The sequence below is a fragment of the Odocoileus virginianus genome, chromosome 1, assembly GCF_023699985.2.
Source record: "Odocoileus virginianus isolate 20LAN1187 ecotype Illinois chromosome 1, Ovbor_1.2, whole genome shotgun sequence".
Lineage (NCBI taxonomy): Eukaryota > Metazoa > Chordata > Mammalia > Artiodactyla > Cervidae > Odocoileus > Odocoileus virginianus.
Genome location: NC_069674.1, coordinates 21373387 through 21391306, shown reverse-complemented (window position 1 = coordinate 21391306; position 17920 = coordinate 21373387). Strand labels below are relative to the sequence as shown.

Sequence of the window (17920 nt, the reverse complement as noted above, 5' to 3'; positions counted from 1 at the left end):
CCTAGACATTCCTCTCGTAGTTCATCACTTTTGTTCTGGTTTACTGCCCGCCCATTAGCCTGGATCCTGAATGAGTCACTGAAGAAATGGATTCAGTACGCACTGGCTTCCTACTTTCTCTATTGGCAACTGGTCGTAGGTAAGGCTCTCAAAGGACGGACCAAGAGCAAGAACAGGAGAGAACAGAGACTGAGTCTTTTCTTACAAACTGGTAACAATCCCCCGCTGCCTGCTGGACTAGGGACATCCCCTGCATCTTGCATCCCCAGCTCTCCACTGTATGGTTACTTTTCTCTCTCCAATGAGTTCCCAACCATATTCCATGAGAAGATAGGGAAATGACATGAGGGTTTCTAGGAAGGCTAAAGTGAGCACTGAGCAGTCAGGACCCCAGGCTTCACCCAGAACAGCTCCACTTTTACTTAACAACAGGAAGATGTTCAACCAATCATGTTGCATGCAGAAGACACTACTGTTCAGCCATTAAAAACCACATTTTGGTGATATAAAGAGTATGTTCATGATGTAAACACTATGTACAGCACTATCCAAAGTCTTCAATAGGTAACAGACCTAGGAATAGAAACTGTCTAGAGGGAAACACCTCGGGGCAAACCATGGCTATATGAGAGTGATAGCTTTATGAGTGCCTCTTAAATTTTCTGCTACTAATAGTCATTTTTAAACATATTTATGTAATCTTTAAATTTCTAAAAAAGTATTTTCTTTGAAAAAATTATTTCCTTTCTTATAAAAAATGGTTCCCCTTTCTGAAGTCCAGAAAGTGATGGATGCAACCTTACTCACCTCTGCTGGAGTCTGCCCAGCTGGCATCTGGTGGTTGCCAGCAAGAAGAGGACCAAGCGAGACTCTCACCCCAGAGGTTTCAAATAAATGAAACCGAAACCAACTAGTGGGAACGAGCAAACAACATCCCTCAGGCAAGACGCCTGTGTCTCTGTGCTGATCTTTTCTTCAATAACTCTCATTACACCTGCCTTAGAGTCCTTGGTGGTTAATCTCAGCAAATTGTCAGCCACTCGTAAAAGGCAAAGATAAAGAAAATCTCAGCAAAGAGAACATGACTATCATCCACACTGGAAGTTGGCAAGCTTTTCCCAAACATCAGCAGTTTCCTTGTAGACAAGACCTTCTGACTAAATCTTTCATGCTCACCAGGTGCTTTGCCTTCGCACGCTCCTCCTCACTTGATATCCTCTCACGAAGGATAGCTCTGGTCAACTGCTCGTTGGCAAAAGCCTTCTCTGCATCCAGTTCTTTGCTTTGCTTCAGTCTGAAAAGACAACAAAGTTCTAACTTAGGGGAAAAAAAAAAGATTTTAATAGTTGACATCATGTGTTTAATGTGTTAAATAAAAAGACAGAAACAGCCCTAGGGTTAGTAACTGAAGTCATCTTGGCCTAGAGTTTATCAATAGCAGGTATATTTTCTAATAAATCCTCATGCAGCCTTTATCCAAGCATTTAAAAGAAGAGAATTCAAATATACCAAGAGGCTAATCAATCTAACTGCTAAATTAGTTTTACTAAGTTCTTCTTATGTCAAATTGAAATCTGCCCAACTAAATATTCTATCCCTGGCGACTCCACCTGCCCTCTGGAGAGAGAAGTAATAAATCTAATTAACAAGTCATCTATAAGACAAATATTTGAAGGTAACCACCATCCTCCCATCAAAACTGACTCCGCTATTTATTGACTCTATACGAGGCACTGCGTGAGGCACTGATGACAGGGTACTGAAAAGGACCAGTCCCCGATCTCATGGACCTGACGTTACCGCAGGAAATAAAAACACTGTTAGAAGATCTTTCCTCCCAGTGGATCTCTCATTTCCCAACAATCTTCATCAGCAAAAATGGCCAGACCTTTCAGGAGCAGGGTTCCTCACTTGTGGAATGACTCCAATTTGTCCCTGAGCTCCAAACTAAATGTTAACACTGTACACGTGGTCCAGCAAAGTAAGACAGCGGAACCTCACCTCCCAACCAATGCTAGTTCTACTAATGAAGCATCTGACTGCATTAGGTCTGTCAGTAACCTCATCACACAATTAGATCATACTAAGCTGCAATCCACTACAACCTCTCTTATGTGCATGATAGAGGTGTGCCTGGGCCCATAAAGGTATTCAGTAATCACTGAGGGAGAGTACATTTTAGGCAATCTCATGGACAAAGATTTTGATTGCCTTTTCTTCTTTGAGAGAAAAAGCCCTCTATACCATCATATCCCTGAAGTTATAAGCAATGCTATAAAAAGAAAAAGTAAAATTGGTATGTTGGTATAAGTGAAATTCTGAGTGCAATCTACTTTGTAAGTGGGAATGATGAGCACCAAATTGAACTCACTACTAGTCTATCAAATTTCAGTTTTAAAAAGGATTCTTGAAAAGAAAACTTTTGGTTACTAGTTTTAAATTGTTATATCACCTTGATACACTGAAATTCTCACAAATAAATTCTAACAGATAAAATCAGTTTGTAAAATACATTCCAAAGTGATAATGCTTTTCCCCCTAAAAATTAAACCTGTGTAAATTTATGTCTCAAATAAAGGTAAATAACAGAGGCAAATATACTTTTACCCAAATAAATCCTGGAGTTATATAAAAGGAAAGCAACATGGGAAACAAAGTGGTCCACATAAGGACAGCATGCCAATAACTGCTGAAGTTACTGTACCAGATTAGAAAACAAGGCACAAAAAGCATTTCTATCAGCCTATCGCTTGTAAGTAAAAGGCATTACTTCTATTACAAGTGAGGTGGAAACTAAAAATAACTATTATAATTTACAGATCACCTACTATATGCAAACACTGTGCTAGGCACTTTATATACATACATAAAACTAGTATAAAGTTCACATTTTTAATTATTAGTTCTTGGACATCAAGTGAGTTCTACATATCTAAAGCTTCCCAAATCTTCCATATTTGGTATATCAAATTTTAAAGTATTGTTCACTTTAATAACAACATTTTTTTCTGAGTTTACTTGCATATGGCATAAGTTTTAATTATAAATGGAGTTAAAAGTAGCTCAACTTTGGAAATATAAAGTTCGGCAAGTTAATGAAAAATGAAGCAATAACAAAAGCACAAAAGTCTTCCATGTTATAATAAAAAAAATAAAGATTATTCAGCTTGCAACATCTAATACAGATCCTGAGTCTAAACCAAGGCTCTACCATTTACTAGCTGAGTGTAGTTAACCTCCCTGGTCCTGTTATTCTCATGAGTAAAACAGACTGGTGTTAACACTTACCTTACAGGATTCTATATACAAAAGCACTTAGTACAAAGCCTGTGAGTACAGTAAGCACTCAATGCACTAGGTAAGCAGCAGTAATAACAATAGTACCCACTGTGGGATCAGGAATACAGAAGCAGCAGTTGCTTTCTGAAAAGAAGGAAATCTCCACATTCATTAAATACACCATAACTACATATCACTTGGTCCTCTCCATCTTTTTTCCCCCAGTTCTTCAAAGTTCTGCTTTATTTTTATGATCAAGCACCTTTAACAAGTAAATAGACTCTATTGACTCTAGTAGCCCCCTCCATGCACATGTTCCTTTCTTCGTTTCGCGTAAGGGCAAGGATCTGGTTTGCTTTTTTCCACTGCTATATACCCAGTGCTAAACAGTGCCAGCCCCACACCGCAAGTGCTCACAAAATACTCGAGGACATGCATGAATGAATGAGTGGCATGTTTCCGACTCATTGGAAAATGGAAAACAAGCTGCAAAAAACAGAAGACTGAAGGACTTGTGAGACTAGACACAAACAGAGCGCTACAAGGGCCAGGCCCCCGTGATGTTGAGTGTCACAAGTGGGATGATCCTGGACCACACCAACCTAAAGAAGAAGGCTGTTTTACACCTCGTAACATGTGAGAGCCTCCAAACTACCAGCACCTAGTTACATATGACTCTTGGTTGAAGAGACACTGGGGGGTGGCACAAGCTGACCAAAAAGAAATTCTCCTCATTCTCACAGTTACTTTCATTTTCTTACAAATAGACCTGTTCAAATTCTCAAATAGTTTATTCTAAAGGAATGTCTGAAAATAAAATGAAAAAAAGAAAGGTCTGTGCAGTGACAGTTTCCTGACCAGAATTTTGTATCTTTAAGAAGTCTGGCAGTAGAACCCAGAACCAATCCTCACTACCTACAGGCAGTTTAATGGTACACTCTAATAAACATCAGTTTTCTTAGCTTTAAATTTTATATAGCCCAAGGTTCCTGGGCCACCAAGGTACCCGTTGTTTAAAAAAAAGGGGGGGGAGGAGGCAGACATGAGATAAAATAAATCATTAACAACTTGGGTTTCCAAAGATTTAAGAATAATCTCAAAATAAAACTAAACATACCAAGTATCTTGGAGAATACATTCTCTCTTTTATTTACTGGCATTTCCCACCGATTATTTCAGATCTCCTGGTCTAATGTTATTCTACATTAAGCCCTTGATTTAAGTTTCATTTAAATTTCCTTCTTTTAAATACATATCTCTCCTCATTTAAATTCTCTAGAGTTTTAAGCAAAGAAGTAGGAGTTTAGTGTAAACTTTTCTTATTTGCATTAAGTAATTGGATAGCTTGCCTAAGCTTAATGAAACAAATACCAGTCAGCTCTGTCCTTACAACTCAAACCCTAGCAACTGAGCTCTTGTTCTCAATATATTCTCAACCAGGTGAGAGATGTAAGATACACCAGCAAAATGAATTTCTAAAAATGAGCCAAACCTCTTATAATGAAGAACATTACACGTGTCATTTAAATGGAAAAAATAATAATAATTTACTCACATATGTTCAGCTCTCATAGATATCTGATATATAAAATTTATGTATTTCAGTTTGTGTAAAAACTGGCCAATATTATTTTATTTCAAAGAATCTAAAGGTTTTAAGAAAATGGGAGGAGTATTTTTAAAGATAACTTTAGCTAGGCATGTTTTATAGATTCAACTTTGTTGTTGTCTATGAAGGAGGCATTACTATTTAAAAATATATATATGAGAAAAATTGAGATGTGGAAAAGCACACAGGAGACATGAAATGACTTGATCTGATTTCCAAAGCCATGGTTCTTAAACCTGAAGAGTAACACATCTGGCAACGCCACCACCACCAACAGGAATCAGCTTCCATTACGTTACTCACCTTTGTGGTCGTGTAAGGACAGTTTTTACAAGCCACATTACTCATAATTATTTTAAAAGAAGCTCCTTTTTTAATGTGCTTTCATTACATCAAGTCAGAGTTTGCCAGAGTCAGAATTATTACCAGCCCTTTCCCAAAGTGGGCTTGGCTTTCGATGGCTCTAAATGTTTCTCTGAACCTGGGCACTGCTCATTTGGCAATTCACAAATACTCAGATTTATCTTCATGTAGGCTGACACATAAGAAATGCCACACAATTCTAGCTTAGAAAATCACTTTATAATTTAATATATAAGGCCATTATATTACTGAAGGAAAGTTGAGGAGAACTTCAGATAATGGGTGAGAATAAATGAGAAACTGAGACTGTTCCAGATAAAGTGACTTGAGGAAATGATTTATCTAAAATTGAACTATGACCATTATACACAGAATATCTGGATATTACTGCAAAGTACTTTACTTAGACTGTTTCAAACACTAGAAGAGAAAAATGAACGACTACAACCACAAAGGTCAGTTTTAATGCTAATGATGAATTTTATTTTAATGCATCATACTTTGTCAGAACATGCTGAACTAGCATTCAAAATACTGTTTACTACTCATCTTTTAAACAGAAAAGCTTAGCTGGTAATCCAACGAACTAATTATTAAGACTATTAAAAATAATGACAAAACAAGTATACAGCTTTCTATTAATAAGACTTTACCAAAATAAAAGTACATAGCAAGCTTAATATTTCTCAGCTCAAATAATTTCAAATCCTGGAAGGAAATATACAAGCACTGTGATTCTGAAATAAACACATGAGAATGAATGTATATTAATATGGCCATGTCCTATTCATACATAGTATGTGTATATATACTGAATATGTAACATCTGTGTGTGTAACAGATAGAGTCAGCGTTTATTAATGCTTGCTTTGTACCACAAACAGGTCTAAGCACTTGACGGGTGTAACTCAATTTACAATCCTCAATGGCACCCCTACCAAAACTGTTTTACTCTATTTCAGAGGAGGAAGCTGAGGCACAGGGAAGTTTTGTAACAATAAGGCTTTACAGGATTTATGAAATAATCTGCTCGGGGTCCCAAAGCCAGTGAGACAGATGCAGCCAGGCAGGCTGATTTCAGAGCCTGCATTCTTACAGAAGATACACCCATGGACACACACACATAATACATATACACTATTAGAATGTATGTGTGTGTATATACATATTAAGCCAGCGGACAGGGGGAGAACTTTGTCTTATGCACCACAACTCGGACACTCCACAGTGCCTGGCTCTTGGCAGGCATTCAATAAGCATTGTTGAAAGAAATTAACAGAGGATGAGCCTAGTTTAATACAACGGAACACAGGTACTCTTCATATAATGGTAATTTAGCAAGAAATGGCACTGTCTTGGAAAACTGATTGACTGCAATCTGGCAGACCTACAGTCAATCAGTATTACCTAACCAGCATTAAGACTTGGTTCTGAATAGAACCTAGAGGATGTTTATCTTGGTCACCTATGTTTCTATGCAAATATCATTTAAAATGTCATTCAGAATTTAACAAAGTTTCCTTGCTTTATACACAAGAAGATTTTTTTTTAAGTGTTTTTGTTTTAAAGCATACTAAAATGTAGCCACAATCTGGGCATTTTCCTGCATGGCTTTCAAAATGATGCCTGAAGTTAACTCAGCTTCTAACTGGAAGCCTACAGCTAATATGGGGGATTTACCCATAGTTATAATCCTAAATGGTTCTCATCTCCTCATTTGAGACAATCACCTCTTGTTTACACATGGCATACTACTTTGTACCTCGAGCCCCTATTTCAAGTCTCACTTGAGAACAAGTTCTACCTACCATGGATTTTCTGGGACCATTTTTATCAAATACATTCTCTTACTGCACTGAAAAATAGATCTGTATGTGAAAAGAATTCTGGTTTTAGTTCACAAGTTAATGTCACCATATCCAAGGCCCACATCCCCCTCCCTCGGGAATTCACAATTAAATTTCCCTGAGGAAGTTACACAACACCCCAAAGCGCCCTTGACTTGTATCTACTGAAGAATCTGTGGCCTCTTTCTTATCTGGCTTGAACAATATATTTAGAGGCATCTTAAGCTACAATAATCGTCTTTTTATCTTACAGAGTATATACCAACTGTAATAATATTCCAAATACAAGTGAACAACAGTGGGAGCAGCACATATACTGAATTGTGGTTGGTCAGCAGGGCTTTAAATAAACTGTTGTATAGAAGTTGTAGCAGGGACTGCCCATGCATGACCTGTTACTATTGAAGACTTGTTTTCAAAGTACCTACATCCCCTCCCTTGAGAACATGTATTGGATGGGCGCTGCAGTTGTTTATTTACTAAGATGTTGAGGAGAACCACAGGGTCTTCCTAGGAAAAAGGAACCAGAGGTCCACACAGGTATCTCTGGGGCAAATCCCTCTAATGGGCCCAGGTGGACAAGACATCAACTTAAGCACTGGCCTCATCCCAGATGGGTTTGAGCCCGGGACAGATAGCAACGTGAGATGTCCTCCTGAAGACAGAAAACTAGGACAACATTTTTGGTTCAAGTGACCTGTGAGACTTAGTACACATCCTTACATATGTAAAAGATACATCAAGCCTTTAACAGTTTTCTGTACTTACATTTGCTTTTTGTTAAAAAAAAATCACATTTTCACCAGAACACATATTTTGAAATTGGCCTTGTTAAGTCAGTAAGTCTTGGTAAACTTTTGGTCAGAGAGAGAGAAGATATCACAGTTCTCCTTCCTACGATTTGTAAGGGAAAGAATCAATACTTTTCCTCTTTTCTAATTCAAAGGATTTTCAAGCTTAAACCCAACTGCAACTTCTCACCCTCCAAACATACAGATACACATACCACCTAACTCACTCCAACATTTTTCATGGTAGATGTTTTAAAGTTAAAGCTTAGCAGATACCACCATCAATCCCAGAGTAAACATTTTTAAAGAAAGAATAATTACAGAACATCTTTTTATTATTTTTTAAATCAAGTAGTCTTTGAATTTTTAATCATTTTTGATTCCCATGTTGAGCTGCTAATTTGATTAATTTATAAAGGTTAATAACTGTTGTCTTTAAAATCTGGCTTGTTATCAATACATAATTGTGCCTTTTTGTTCTGTTTAGGGCTGACAACCTTCATTTGTACCTTTTCTCATATTTCTTTTGCTTGGTACAGCTTTACCAATCCAGTAATTTTTAAACTTTTATTAAGATTAAAGAAATAACTTTGCTTTACTTGTATGTCAAATAATACATAGCTCTTGGTATGTGTATGTGTGTATTAAAATATATCTGGCACCCTTGATCTTTAAATGGGCAATTGTGACCAGTCGCAATTATTAATAGTAAGAAACTGATACACTTAACTTTATTTCTTTCATTTTATATTTTATCTAGCATTAATCTTACTTTGCTTTTATTTGCTTTTCCCCTTTCCTTATTTTCCCAATTATATCAAGTTACTATACATGTTCTTCCCCTCCCAAAAAAGATCTTTGGTATTCTTCTTTGAGATTAGTGATCATTCTCTTTCTGAACATTCACAAACAGTTCCCCCTACTATTGTTTAAAAACAAAATTCCTACTATTTTCTCAACCACCACCCTCTGCAAAGTCAGTAAATGAAATCATTTGAATGCTGTGACTCTCAACTCCAACTCTTAGCTAACAGTTCAGTGCTTTTAAATTCACACAATTCTTAGTTTTCCCGTTAAGAATTCTTCTTCATTTCCAAAAACCCTTATTAGTACCTTTATCAGATGTTCCCACTCTATCATCCATGTATCGATAGACAGTGAAAGGATGGATTCTCACGGGTGCTGTTACTCCTCTCCACCTTTCCCTAGTTAAGATCTCTGTTCTAATTAATTTGTAATTTGGTTCAAATTCTTTAAGAATCTTCCTAAGATGGACCAGCATGTCAGGTTTTTAGCTATGACTCAGTTTCACACGCCCCTACTTTGTGAAGTGGGAGCCGGGAGTCTCTAAACCCTATGCCTGCTTTGCAGCCGGGTCCCTGTTAGGTTCTGCCAATAGAGGGCGCCAGAGGGAGCCCGCAGGCTGGTGGAGGGAAAAGGAACTCTCCAGTTTGCAGTCTACGCCTTTCAGCATCGCTCAGGCCTCACTGCTTCAAGCCAGCAGCAGCACTTGTTCCTGCAGCAGCAGTTCAATCCAGTTTGCAGGCTGCTCACACCTGCAAAAGCAACCTTCCTGCACCTCACTCTGGAAACACCAGCCCTGCCTACCTGGAGGGTCCTCAGAAATCAGACCCACTGGTCTCCCCTTCCCTGGGCTGCAGCTCCACAAATCCCCTCCTCCCAGAGTCAGTGTTTACTAACTTCCTGCCAGTGTCACCTCTGGGACAGCTCAGAGCTGCACTGTCAAATACCACCAACATTAGCCACACATGGCTACCAAGCCCACAAAATCTGTCCAAGCACATCTGAGATGTGCTGTCAGGATAAAATACATACTGGATTAATACTGAGCGTGGAAATAAGAATGTGACATGTCCCCCTAACATATTCTATACTGATCATATGTTAAAATGAGAACATCTTGGATATACTAGGGAAAATAAAATCTTAGAATTATTTCTTTTGTGGCTACTAGAAAAATTATAATTACATAGATGGCTCACAATATATTTCTATTAACAGCACTGCCTGTGAGTTGCTTTGTTGTGGCTGTTTTGCCTTTTCAGCTCCTGAATGCCTCATTAACAATTCTTGCATTAAATTCTCTCCGTCAAAGTAACTGATGAGTTTTGTCTCCTTAGTGGATTCTGATTGCTAGTTGTTTACATTAATAAGTTCTCCAAATCCTTACATATCTACAGGTCTCTTTCTCACCCTGGCAGGTGAATGAGAGCTCAACACAGAATTTGGGGCTCTCCGTCCTTTCTCAGGAATCCCTAGGTGTCCTTCTGCCTTCTACCTTCCAGTTTGGCAAAGAAAAGCCTAAACCCGGACTGATCCCATTTCCTTTATAAATTAGTGGTTCTTTCTGTCAGGAAGCTTATAAGATTTTCTCTTTATCCTTAGAGCTCAGAAATTTCAGCAGTCTGACCAGGTGTGCATCTTTTCTCATCAATCCCTCCCAGAATAGAGGCCTCTCAATGTGCAGCCTCCAATCTTCAGTCCAGCGAAATGTTTTTATATCATTTAATTATCACTGCTCCTCTCTCCCACTTCCCTTTATTTCCATCTAGAATTTAGTCTATTTAATCAAATATACGGGGTTATTCCCCCCACCATCCTTCAATATCCATGAAATCAAGACATACCTTAAAATCAGTATATGTTACCAACTAAGCGTTAATAGTCACCGGTGCTACAAACGCCAAAAGCACCAAATATGTCAACAGTTCTTGCCAGAAGCACCTTTTTTGAGAGCCTTTCTCCCAGCCTGCTGCTGCTTTTCATCTCCTACTCACCAGGGCTCTGAACTACGTCAAGCAGGGGTGCCTGCTCAGTCCCCTGTCAAGGGAACCAAGAGAAAGTCTCTCTGTTCCTGTCTCCCACCCTCTACCCATTCATAGCAGTCAACAGGGGCAGAGGAATCAGAAGGTTCTCTCCAGAACATTCAGACAGACTGGGGCCAACACTGGTGACCTGTGTGCTGGGCCAAAACTAACCTACTGGCTCACACCCATTCATCAGATGCTCTACTAAGAAAAAGCAGCAGACAATGGAGATGCTTTCAAGCCTCCAACTCCTCCCTAGAAGCCTATCCACCTTTTACACTTTCCATCCAACTTTTCCCCCTCACATTAAAGGGTCACTACTTAAAGCGTTTTAGGGCAGAGGGAAGGGATTGAAAATGCTGGATGGGGCCATCTTGGGCACTGTACGTTAATTCTTATGGAAACCATCTCCTTATATTGTGTCTTCACTATAAGCTGTACTTTCCTCAAAACAAACAAACAAACAAACAAAACAAAACAAAAAAACCTTGTTCCTATAAAGAAACAGTCCTGAATATTCATTGGAAGGACTGATGCTGAAGCTGAAACTCCAAGACTCTGGCCACCTGATGCAAAGAACCGATTCACTGGAAAAGACCCTGATGCTGGGAAAGATTAAAGGTGGGAGGAGAAGGGGACAAGAGAGAATGAGATGACTGGATGGCATCACTGACTCGATGGACATGAGACTGAGTAGGCTTCGGGAGTTGGTGATGGACAGGGATGCCTGGCGTGCTGCAGTCCATGGGGATGCAAAGAGCCGGACACGACTGAGCGGCTGAGCTGATAAAGAAACACAGTCCCCCTGTACTGCAAGCACTATGTTTTCTAGATATATACAGGGTAGGAACTACTAACACCAAATCAATCAAATAAGAGCAATTTTACAGGGGGTGAGACAACACGGTCCAGTTTTGCAGCTCGCCGATAATCATCAGGAATAACTGAAGGACAGGCCTTGGAGAATCAGTGGAGAGAAGAGAAACCACCTATATCACAGAGTATTGCTTTGATTAAGTATTACACAGTAGTAAGTTCAAGATTAATCTCCACGGCAAGCACCTATTCTATAATGCTGGTGAAACGCTCGGCCAATTGTCATAAAGGACAGTCTAGCTGAGAGAAAAAGGACATCCTCTTTGGAAAGCCAAAGAGCAAATCAAGTTGCATGTGAAACAGGGGGACAACCCACCTCCAAAGGGCATGTGCTGCAAAAGCAATTTTGTTCCCAAAACACTATTTGAAACCCACTCCAACAAAAGGATAAACAGTCAAATTTTGTATCATTGAGCACAGCCACAATTGTTACTGTTAGCCAGTTAAACACAGGCTTGCAAAAAGAACCTCTATGAGTCCCACTTTTGAATAAAGACGGCCCCATGCTTTTTACTTCAACTACTCCACAACCTCAAAACAAATATCAAGAGTTGAAGGGGCTCTGTCCGTGAGAGCAGGCTCACCTTCCGTTTAAAGTCACCTTGGCCCACACAGGACATACTACAGACAGCCTCCGCACCCCCACGCCCACCCCACACTGCGCTGTCCCCAGACGACACGATCCATGTTCACGCCTCTCTGACACCATTCATCAGCTAAAAATTCATTCTGTGGCAGGTGTTTTATTTCTAGCACTCCCTACGAAATCATGCTGAAGAAAAAATAAATTCGAACAGAAACACATTGATCTGAAAACCACACTATGCAGTACATTGGATTTCATTTTAATTTTCACCTTAAACACAAAATGAAGACGGCAGAAACACGTATCAAAAGAGCAAATGAAGTGAAATTCTGTATGATTTTACCTACTGTCAGGGTAACTCCTGTTCATTTCCGAAATTCTGTATGATTTTACCTACTGTCATCTTAGGGTAACTCCTGTTCATTTCCTTACTTGCCATTTCCCCATCTCTGACTCGCAAGTTAAATCACAGACATACTTTAAAAAATAAGAATTACCATTCAGAACGCACATCAATGACAAAAATAAAAGAAACAAATGGAGCTGCCCAAAGTGAAAACGCATTAAAAATCACTTTTCAGGAATGTACTGTGCAGACCCTAGTGTGAGGCCAAGGACTCGCGCTGCAGGAGACACAGCAGAACAGAGAGGCCTGGCTCATGCAGAGCCAGCCAGAACTCAGTTCCTCTTTATTCCAAAAAAGCATTCAGACTCATGTGGGCCTTTCTCTTTCTGTTCCATTTCAGTTCAGTCACTCAGTCAGTCATGTCCGACTCTTTGAGACCCCATGAATTGCAGCACACCAGGCTTCCCTGTCCATCACCAACTCCCAGGGTTTGCTCACTCATGTCCATCGAGTCAATGATGCCACCCAACCATCTCATCCTCTGTCGTCCCCTTCTCCTCCCGCCTTCAATCTTTCCCAGCATCAGGGTCTTTTCCAATGAGTCAACTCTTCACATCAGGTGGCCCAAGTATTGAAGTTTCAGCTTCAGCATCAGTGCTTCCAGTGAATATTCAGGACCGATTTCCTTTAGGATGGACTGGTTGGATCTTCTTGCAGTCCAAGGGACTCTCAAGAGTCTTCTCCAACACCACAGCTCAAAAGCATCAATTCTTTGGCACTCAACTTTCTTTATAGTCCAACTCTTTTCATCCATACATGACGACTGGAAAAACTATAGCTTTGTCTAGACTGACCTTTTGTCTGTTCCATTTGATTTGTTACTTTTAATAGGGAAAACTTTAGATACAATTTATGTCATTCAAAGGGAAAAATGTATTACATTCAACTAATAACAGCTATCATTTATGGAGTACCTCCTTATGCCAAGGATTTTAACAGGAGTTTTACATATATTATTTCATTTAATCCTAACAAAAAAATTCCAGAGAGTCGTTGTCATTCACCTTTCAGAACTGAAGAAACCAAAACCAAGAGAAGTGCAATAAACTGCTCAAAATATGGGGTGGTAATTGTTTTCTACCTTGTAATTCCAGAAACCATGTGCAAGTCACTATACTACATGGTCCTGACTATGTGAACTTGAACATTCAGCCAAAGCCCCTCAAAGTAAAACATTCCATGTTCTGATCCAAACATTAATACATGTGTCTAGTTTTTCCTCCCTCCCTTAACAAAGCCCTTCCTTCTTCCATCCATCTATGGAGGACACAATCTACTGGCCCTGATGGCAGCTATAAATACGAACACAGGTTGACGAGTGGCTGTCAGACTATCCAGGAAGTGCTTCCACGCTTTTCTTTTTCCACCCACAGACTCCTGAGGTCAAGAAATACTGCTACAGAGCTATTCCACAGGTACCAACCCACGTATAAAATTACACGAGTGAAGAAGCATAAACTAAAGATTACAGTCACGCTGAGTATGAGCGCAAAACACCATGTATATTAAATAACACTGTGAAAAAATCAGAGGTTTGTGATGGTGTTTTGCCCTTCAGTTACTAAGGCTGAGAAGGTAATAAATTACTGTCTTAAGCTGCTTTGCAAAGGTCTGAGTGCCTAGGCAGTGCCCAAAGTTAGTAGTTACAGAAGTGGGATCCTCCCAAAGCCCTTCACTAATCCACAGTTTAATTCTAAGTGAGAAGGAAAAGAAGCGTAGTGTCAGAGTGAGGAGGACGTGTGCTCACCAGGCTTTTGAAATGGACTGTTGACTATGGGGCAGACTATCAAGAAGGGGAACACAATGGTGTGGGAGCAATATTAGCTACAACTAATCGTTACAACCATGTTTAACAACAGAAAAACTTCGAAATGGCTGGTAAACCGCACCGACCCACACAAAGGAAACTACTTTCACGGTGTTAACAACCATTTCTAAATTTCAACTATATTACAGGCCTGAGGAACTGAGGCTTTTTAATTATGCAATATTCGTCACTGACATAGTGTTCCAATCCCACGCAGCATGAACCATGTTAGCTAAACCAACAAAATGAATAATTTAACTCCTAGCCAGCAGGAATTCGCTATGCCACCTTCATTATTTACCTCACAACACCCATTCCTCTCATTTTTGAAACAACAGCTGTAGGTGTTCAGGATGAGCCCACTGGCTACTTACACAGACTCTGACCCACATTATCACAGGAACATCCATCCATCCCTCATTCCAAAAAAAAAAATCGAGGTCATCAAAGCTGTAACATCAACCTTCCCTCTTACTGGTCTTCCTCATTAAATTCTAACCCATCAAATGCCAATAATCACTAATGCATAATATAATCAAGACAACCATACTTCTGATAAAGCTCATAAGCTATGTTGTCGCCACAGCACAAAAAAAAAAAAAGTATCTCCTCAGCAATTGTGTTATTTTCATAACTTTTGCTATATTAGCTTTCTTCTTGTACCAAAAAAAAAGGATTTCTTTTCTTTTTTATTAAGAAGGGACAATTTTAGCATATTAGACAAAATGTGTCTATCATTTTCCTTCCTGGCAAGAATTTTATGGATTCTCATTGTAACTAACAGGATTGTGAAAAGCAGCGAGAAATCAGACGTGTTCCTGGTGATCCACAACAAATTCTGTCAGAGACCAAAGCTTGAACTCCATCACTCTCTCACCCTCAGCTGAGACTCAGAAGCTTCCCAGTCACTCCACGCTGCGCAGGAAGCCTCTCCAGCATCTATTCTGCAGAGATGATAGCCATCGTGGAGATGTGAAAAATGGCCCCTGAAGCAGATACTGCAGTTTTATAAGCAGCTAGAATTGTACTAAATTGTACTCAACTCCTAGTTAGAACAATTTTGAAGATAAATAAATACTGTCAAGGAAGAAAAATTTCAGGGAAAACTATAAATTTCATTAAGATATATAGCAGATGTTACATGCAACATGAATATTCATCCCATCTGGCTTCTACCACAATCCATTTTATCTTTACAGTGATATCCAAATATCCCAATGTAAAATGCTTACACTGTACAAAAATTCAACGACAACACGTTTGTGGTGCAAACAGTTTGTCATTTTTTGCTTAGTTCAACATGACTAAGTTCGTTAATGTATTTTGACAGACTTGCATAACATCCTAAAATATTTTGAACAATGCAGTTTAGGCCGCAATGCAAAATTAATGAGTGAATAATGTTCTTGAATATAAGGTTTAATATTTAATGATTCAGAGTGCTGCCTGGATTTGATGCAGAAGAAAAATGTGATTTGGAATCACTGGATGTATCTGGGGACCTGTGAAAAAGACTACGGACTCCAGGCAAACCTTTAACCTAAACTTTGAGCTGAGGTCTCAGGTGTGAAATTGATGCTTTGCCAACTGAATTTCTAGAGCTTATCAGTATTCACAATATCACACCATCTATCAAGTGTCATTCACCAGAATTTTTAAATTACTAGGAACTCACATGTCTGTGCCAAGAGGTATGGGGAAAAAATAAAGAGGGTTAGTGTAAAAACAGCATTGCGTGGGCTACATTCAAATACATTGAGGAACCAAATCTACCAGTTGCATCAACATGTCAATTCGACTGTTCATAGCAAGTTCAGATCAATAATAACTTATCTCCTTATCTTTTATATATATAAAGAGAAGTTGCTAATCTAAAAAATTTCAGGGAAGCTGAAGCTGGTTCAATGTGTCCATCTAATCCAATGAATGGATAATCCACACCCACTATAGGACTTGCCTCATTTGCAAACAATACCATGTCTTACAGATGAGCATAAAAAGAACAGCAGCAGGATTTACTGAAATCAGTTAAGTAATACTCAAAACCTCAGCACTGTGAAGAAAGAACTGTAAAGCACTCCTTACTGGAATGTTACTGTTACAAAACCCCAGTCAAAGGATGTTAAATAATGCCCAATATCCCACATTCATCGGCATGCACAGTTCACAACAGCCAAGTCACTAATCAGGAGGTTAAGAATCGACTCTGCCACACACTGATTTCTCAATATAACCTCTCTAATCTGCTGGTTTTCTCACAGGAAGATGGGCACAGTCACACCCTCTGTCACACAACTGTTACAGAATCAAATTAAATGATATTGGTAAGCACTAGGTCAAACGAAAAGCATTCACAGTGATGTGAGTAAACAAAGAAAATCCTGGGTAGCATTTACCAAGCACCTGCAATGATTTGGGAAAGGCCTTCACTGACATTGCCACGGTGGTGGGAACACAAAAACAGGCAACAGCAATTTCTATGTGGCCTCCCTTAGTTTCTACAATAAAGGAGGAAAATAAGCACGAAATAATGGAAGAATCAACACAAATATATGGCTGAAATAGTTTCTCATCCTAAACTTCCATGTAATGTCTTATTTCTATAGTTTATAAGGCATCTTCATTTGGGGAAAAAAAGTATCAGGGATACTTCAATGCTGTATTAACTAATTTGATATAACATGTTCTTATCGTTAATTATTGAGTATGTATTATGTGCTGAGGGTACAAAGCGTTATGTCAAAAAAAAAAAATCAGTGATTCTACCATCAACCACAGTAACATCCCTTCTTCCTTTATGTCATAACATCTAAACAATACTACTAAGTTCACTTTATCCCATTTTTACCAGATCAGCAACTATATCAAAAATTTTCAAAAAGAAGTAAAACTGTTTTCAAATGTGTACTGTAGAAAACTTGGAAAACTTGCCAATGATACATAAACAGTCTTAGTTCACTGTAAGATCTTAATTACCACCACTGCCACAGAGAGTCCATTTTTTTGTTTTGTTTAAACCATTTAAAAGAATTGATGCTACAATTCAAAGAAAATTAATTAATTTCTCCTAAGCATCAGTCCTGATGCTCCTGCAGGTAAGATGGTGTCTCTTTAAGGGTGCATAGGTTGAGTAATTAGACTTTTGTCAAGTGTTAATAACTGAGATGAAAAAGCAGGTATTCACTTGGCATTTTTCACATATTCCAATCCAAAAAAAAATATTAAGTTATCGATGCATCAGCTTTTACAATTATTCTCTAGTTTACAACGTATTTAAGGGCAGAACAGAATCCTTAGGAAAATGACAGGAAAAATACACAAGAAACTGTTAATAATGGTTACCACTGGGGAGTGAGATGGGGTACTGGGCTTAGCTTTTTTCACTTGTGATATTGACATTTTACGTAAACTACATTTAAATAAAACATGTTAGAGCAGTACTATTAGAAACAGAATGCAAACTAAAAATGCAGTTTTAAATTTTCTAAAAGTCACATAAAAAAAATAAAAAGAACCAGGTCAAACTCA

At 38.8% G+C, this 17920-nt stretch overlaps 1 protein-coding gene across 2 annotated transcripts in view; it reads right to left on the bottom strand.

Annotated features, from left to right (window-relative positions):
- The window catches only part of CHCHD3 (coiled-coil-helix-coiled-coil-helix domain containing 3), a 278588-nt gene that overhangs the window by 179076 nt on the left and 81592 nt on the right, over nt 1-17920 (bottom strand). For both annotated transcript variants that reach the window (XM_020878065.2, XM_020878066.2), the window contains exon 4: nt 1177-1294. In XM_020878065.2, the coding sequence (XP_020733724.1) occupies nt 1177-1294 (118 nt within the window). The remainder of the gene's footprint in view (nt 1-1176; nt 1295-17920) is intronic.